Source organism: Oncorhynchus keta, chromosome 35 (assembly GCF_023373465.1).
Source record: "Oncorhynchus keta strain PuntledgeMale-10-30-2019 chromosome 35, Oket_V2, whole genome shotgun sequence".
NCBI classification, from domain to species: domain Eukaryota; kingdom Metazoa; phylum Chordata; class Actinopteri; order Salmoniformes; family Salmonidae; genus Oncorhynchus; species Oncorhynchus keta.
Window position 1 is genome coordinate 5,030,537 of NC_068455.1, and position 6,886 is coordinate 5,037,422.

At 44.9% G+C, this 6,886-nt stretch overlaps 1 protein-coding gene across 1 annotated transcript in view; it reads right to left on the reverse strand.

Annotated features, from left to right (window-relative positions):
- LOC127915621 (pleckstrin homology domain-containing family D member 1-like) overlaps positions 1–1,790 on the reverse strand; it is a 32,919-nt gene extending 31,129 nt beyond the window's left edge. The window contains exons 1-2 of the mRNA XM_052495841.1: positions 1,786–1,790; positions 427–519 (exon numbers count right to left, since the gene is read on the reverse strand). Of these exons, the coding sequence (XP_052351801.1) occupies positions 427–519; positions 1,786–1,790 (98 nt within the window). The remainder of the gene's footprint in view (positions 1–426; positions 520–1,785) is intronic.
- Between the last annotated feature and the right edge of the window lie 5,096 nt (positions 1,791–6,886).

Consider the following 6,886-nt stretch of genomic DNA (forward strand, 5'->3'; position numbering starts at 1 on the left):
GCAGACCATGGTGAAGGGAAAGCAACAGGAGGGCGAGGCTGTGGGTGGCAGTGACGTAGAGACCACATCTATACACTTTGGGCTGGGGAGAGGATGTCAGCCCCTCCGCCAGTTGGACAGGAGTCCAGCCCTCCCAGTCCATTCACCCAGCCCCAGCTTCGTAGCCCACCAGACAGGCAGCTTCAGCCTCCTCCAGTCCTACAGCCTCCTTACACAGCCAGCTTCAGTCTCCTCCCCCTCCAGACACCCAGGTTCCGCCTCCTCTCTCCCCTCCAGATATCCAGGTTCAGCCTCCGAGTCTTCCCCCTCCAGACAGTCCCCCCTCCCCCACACACCCACCTTCAGCCTTCTCCCCTCCAGACACCCAGGTTTAGCCTCCGAGCTCTCCCCATCCAGACAGTCTCCTCCCCCTCCCCCTCCACACACCCATCTTCAGCCTCCGAGCCCTCCAGACACCCAGGTTCAGCCTCCGAGCCCTCCCCCTCCAGACCCCCCACCTCCTCCTTAGAGCCCTCTGGTCTGTCAGGAGACAGCAACCCCCACTCTAGACATCAGCCAGCCTCCGAGCCCAGCACATCCAGACCTCAAGCTAGCCTACCTGGTTAAATAAAGGTGAAATACATTTTAAAAAGCCTCCTAGCAGCGGCCCAGAGCCCAGAGAAAAATCCCCAGGCTGCACCTGAACCTGTATAACTTTGACACCCCAGAGGGAAGTGGCTACGTCCTGACCAGCCTTCGCTCCCTGGAGGCCTCGGCCCGCTAGTGGGGTCAAACCTGTGGATCATATAAAAGTCTTTACCCTGGTCCTGGTCCTACTAAACGTCCTAAAACCTCCTCGTCCTCAGAGCTTAACCAAGGCACCCCGTCCTGTCTCGGGTCCACCACCGGTAGTCAGAAAGTTTCCCAGCAGCACTAAAGCCTCCAACACTTCCCTAGATCAGCCTGCAAACCCTCTACCTTCCCCAGACCATCCTCCAAACCCTCTCCCTTCCCCAGATCAGCCTCCAAACCCTCTTCCTTCCCCAGAACAGCCTGCAAACCCTCTACCTTCCCCAGACCATCCTCCTTAACCTTTACTCTTCCTAGATCAGCCTCCAAACTCCTTCCTACCTCTAGATCAGCTTCAACCCTTTTCCTTCCCTGTATTTCCAAACCTCTTTCTTCCCAGATCACCCTCTTCCTTCCCCAGATCAGCTCTCCCCAAACCCTCTTCCTTCCCCAGATCATCCTCCAAACCCTCTTCCTTCCCAGATCAGCCTCCAAACCTCTTCCTTCCCCAGATCAGCCTGCAAACCCTCTTCCTTCCCCAGAACAGCCTCCAAACCCTCTTCCTTCCCCTCTTTTCCACCCAGATCAGCCTCCAAACCCTCTTCCTTCCTCAGATCAGCCTCCAAACCCTCTTTTCTTCCCCAGATCAGCCTCCAAACCCTCTTCCTACCTCTAGATCAGCCTCCAAACCCTCTTCCTTCCCCAGATCAGCCTCCAAACCCTCTTCCTTCCCCAGATCAGCCTCCAAACCATCTTCCTTCCCCAGATCAGCCTCCAAACCCTCTTCCTACCCTCAGAACAATCGCCTCTATGAACTCCACCATGGGCCCAGTAAGTTCCATGCAGAGCCCAGTCACCCGGATTCACAGCAGCTTCAATGGCTGGGGGTTTAGGAGGGCCCATCACTTCACATTGGCCATCCTCCACCCCATCTGGAAGGCAGAGGGAAGATCCTTAGAGTCCTTGCAGACTGGATACCATCTCCACTCCACTACCATATCCACATAATTTCCCTACCTCATGATGCCATCTATTTTTTCTGACTCCAGGGGCCCTGACCACTGACCTCCAGTTGGCACTGACCTCCAGGGGGCCCAATTACTGTGTTAGTAACTCTCACTCAGATATCATTAACATGGCATAAGCCATGGGCAAATGTATAGAATTGTATGAAATTCATTTTTTAAACTTTTAAAATTTTCTTCCAACTCCATGGCAAATGAGTAAATTGCATGGAATTTGTTTAAAAATTACACACCTTGTTTCTGCCTATTGGCAAAAATGTGTAGAACTGTAGAAAGCTTGCTTAAAACTGCAACATGTTGTCTATGCCCCCTAATGTGTTGACTTTATGGGAAATATGTTCTTTAAAACATCAAAAATATGCCCGCCAGGCCCCCAACCAAATCTCGCTTAGGGCCCCAAAAGGCTAGAGCCTGCAGGCTGGAAAGAGGGGGAGGGCATTTCATTTCAGCACAGCAGAACGTGTGCTTCTCCCAACTGGCCTACAGCTGCAGATTTCCTCATCTAGCTAGCGCCCCAAGAGGACCCCTATTCTCATAGTGCACTACTGCTGACCAGGCCACGGGACTCTGGTCAAAAGTAGTGCACTATGGGGAATAGGGTGCCATTTGGGACACAACCCGATAGCTAGCAGATTCCTAAAGGAGATTTATTGGAGACAAGGAAAGCTAATAGTGTAATAATCATATTGACATGTGTGGCTCTCTCTCACCTCTCTCGCTCCTCCCTCTCAGCCCCTCTCAGCGCCCTCTCAGCTCACTCTCAGCTCCTGTACTATTCAGTCGCAGGCTTTTTAACAGAACAGAAAACCTGCCAACCATTATCAACATTGTAAATACTGAGAGAAATCTGCCCAAAAGGTTTGTGAGCTGTTCCCTGCAGCATTAGGGCCGGCCTGGCAGAGAGAACTGTGCTAGCTTACTGCAATGAACGCAGATCTCTGTTTACATCCTAAATCAAGCCCTATTTAGTGCATCACTTTTAATCAGGGCCCATAAGGCTCTAATCAAAAATAGTGTACTATGTAGGAATAGGGTGTTCTTTAGCTAGCCGTAGGTGAGGTGAGGTGAAATGGAAGAATTACAAACGTGAGCTTTTATCTGCCTGTGAGAAAATATATTTAATGGGAACATCATGTTATATTCAGTATTAAATGTCATAATGAGGTGTTGATGCTACAGATCCTGGCGAGGGTGGAAAGGGCGATGACTTCCTCCACCTGCCTACTACCACCACCTACAATGGCCTACAGAACACTACAGTTACCAAGATAACTATGTCCTATAGAACACTACAGTTACCAAGATAACTATGTCCTATAGAACACTACAGTTACCAAGAGAACTATGTCCTACAGAACACTACAGTTACCAAGAGAACTATGTCCGACAGAACACTACAGTTACTAAGATAACTATGTCCTACAGAACACTACAGTTACCAGGAGAACTATGTCCTACAGAACACTACTGTTACCAAGAGAACTATGTCTTACAGAACACTACAGTTACCAGGAGAACTATGTCCTACAGAACACTACTGTTACAAGAGAACTATGTCTTACAGAACACTACAGTTACCAAGAGAACTATGTCCTACAGAACACTACAGTTACCAAGAGAACTATGTCCTACAGAACACTACAGTTACCAAGATAACTATGTCCTACAGAACACTACAGTTACCAAGAGAACTATGTCCTACAGAACACTACTGTTGCCAAGAGAACTATGTCCTACAGAACACTACAGTTACCAAGATAACTATGTCCTACAGAACACTACTGTTGCCAAGAGAACTATGTCCTACAGAACACTACAGTTACCAAGAGAACTATGTCCTACAGAACACTACAGTTACCAAGAGAACTATGTCCTACAGAACACTACAGTTACCAAGAGAACTATGTCCTACAGAACACTACAGTTACCAAGATAACTATGTCCTACAGAACACTACAGTTACCAAGAGAACTATGTCCTACAGAACACTACAGTTACCAAGAGAACTATGTCCTACAGAACACTACTGTTACCAAGAGAACTATGTCCTACAGAACACTACTGTTACCAAGAGAACTATGTCCTACAGAACACTACTGTTGCCAAGAGAACTATGTCCTACAGAACACTAGAGTTACCAAGATAACTATGTCCTACAGAACACTACAGTTACCAAGAGAACTATGTCCTACAGAACACTACTGTTGCCAAGAGAACTATGTCCTACAGAACACTACAGTTACCAAGATAACTATGTCCTACAGAACACTACAGTTACCAAGATAACTATGTCCTACAGAACACTACTGTTGCCAAGAGAACTATGTCCTACAGAACACTACTGTTGCCAAGAGAACTATGTCCTACAGAACACTACAGTTACCAAGAGAACTATGTCCTACAGAACACTACAGTTACCAAGAGAACTATGTCCTACAGAACACTACAGTTACCAAGATAACTATGTCCTACAGAACACTACAGTTACCAAGATAACTATGTCCTACAGAACACTACAGTTACCAAGATAACTATGTCCTACAGAACACTACTGTTACCAAGAGAACTATGTCCTACAGAACACTACTGTTACCAAGAGAACTATGTCCGACAGAACACTACAGTTACCAAGATAACTATGTCCTACAGAACACTACTGTTGCCAAGAGAACTATGTCCTACAGAACACTACTGTTACCAAGATAACTATGTCCTACAGAACACTACAGTTACCAAGATAACTATGTCCTACAGAACTACTGTTACCAAGAGAACTATGTCCTACTATGTCCTACAGAACACTACAGTTACCAAGAGAACTATGTCCTAAGAACACTACTGTTGCCAAGAGAACTATGTCCTACAGAACACTACTGTTGCCAAGAGAACTATGTCCTACAGAACACTACAGTTACCAAGAGAACTATGTCCTACAGAACACTACAGTTACCAAGAGAACTATGTCCTACAGAACACTACTGTTGCCAAGAGAACTATGTCCTACAGAACACTACAGTTACCAAGATAACTATGTCCTACAGAACACTACTGTTACCAAGATAACTATGTCCGACAGAACACTACAGTTACCAAGATAACTATGTCCGACAGAACACTACAGTTACCAAGATAACTATGTCCTACAGAACACTACAGTTACCAAGAGAACTATGTCCGACAGAACACTACAGTTACCAAGATAACTATGTCCTACAGAACACTACAGTTACCAGGAGAACTATGTCCTACAGAACACTACTGTTACCAAGAGAACTATGTCCTACAGAACACTACAGTTACCAAGAGAACTATGTCCTACAGAACACTACAGTTACCAAGAGAACTATCTACAGAACACTACAGTTACCAAGAGAACTATGTCCTACAGAACACTACTGTTACCAAGAGAACTATGTCCTACAGAACACTACAGTTACCAAGATAACTATGTCTACAGAACACTACAGTTACCAAGAGAACTATGTCCTACAGAACACTACTGTTGCCAAGAGAACTATGTCCTACAGAACACTACAGTTACCAAGATAACTATGTCCTACAGAACACTACAGTTACCAAGATAACTATGTCCTACAGAACACTACTGTTGCCAAGAGAACTATGTCCTACAGAACACTACAGTTACCAAGAGAACTATGTCCTACAGAACACTATGTAACTATGTCCTACAGAACACTACAGTTACCAAGAGAACTATGTCCTACAGAACACTACTGTTGCCAAGAGAACTATGTCCTACAGAACACTACAGTTACCAAGATAACTATGTCCTACAGAACACTACTGTTGCCAAGAGAACTATGTCCTACAGAACACTACAGTTACCAAGAGAACTATGTCCTACAGAACACTACAGTTACCAAGAGAACTATGTCCTACAGAACACTACAGTTACCAAGAGAACTATGTCCTACAGAACACTACAGTTACCAAGAGAACTATCTACAGAACACTACAGTTACCAAGAGAACTATGTCCTACAGAACACTACTGTTACCAAGATAACTATGTCCTACAGAACACTACAGTTACCAAGATAACTATGTCCTACAGAACACTACAGTTACCAAGAGAACTATGTCCTACAGAACACTACTGTTGCCAAGAGAACTATGTCCTACAGAACACTACAGTTACTAACTATGTCCTACAGAACACTACAGTTACCAAGATAACTATGTCCTACAGAACACTACTGTTGCCAAGAGAACTATGTCCTACAGAACACTACAGTTACCAAGAGAACTATGTCCTACAGAACACTACTGTTACCAAGAGAACTATGTCCTACAGAACACTACAGTTACCAAGATAACTATGTCCTACAAAACACTACTGTTACCAAGATAACTATGTCCGACAGAACACTACAGTTACCAAGATAACTATGTCCGACAGAACACTACAGTTACCAAGAGAACTATGTCCTACAGAACACTACAGTTACCAAGATAACTATGTCCTACAGAACACTACTGTTGCCAAGAGAACTGTCCTACAGAACACTACAGTTACCAAGATAACTATGTCCTACAGAACACTACAGTTACCAAGATAACTATGTCCTACAGAACACTACTGTTGCCAAGAGAACTATGTCCTACAGAACACTACTGTTGCCAAGAGAACTATGTCCTACAGAACACTACAGTTACCAAGAGAACTATGTCCTACAGAACACTACAGTTACCAAGAGAACTATGTCCTACAGAACACTACTGTTGCCAAGAGAACTATGTCCTACAGAACACTACAGTTACCAAGATAACTATGTCCTACAGAACACTACTGTTACCAAGATAACTATGTCCGACAGAACACTACAGTTACCAAGATAACTATGTCCGACAGAACACTACAGTTACCAAGAGAACTATGTCCCCTACAGAACACTACAGTTACCAAGAGAACTATGTCCTACAGAACACTACTGTTGCCAAGAGAACTATGTCCTACAGAACACTACAGTTACCAAGATAACTATGTCCGACAGAACACTACAGTTACCAAGATAACTATGTCCTACAGAACACTGACCTAATGTAGGGGGTCATGTAGGGTTCTCATATAGG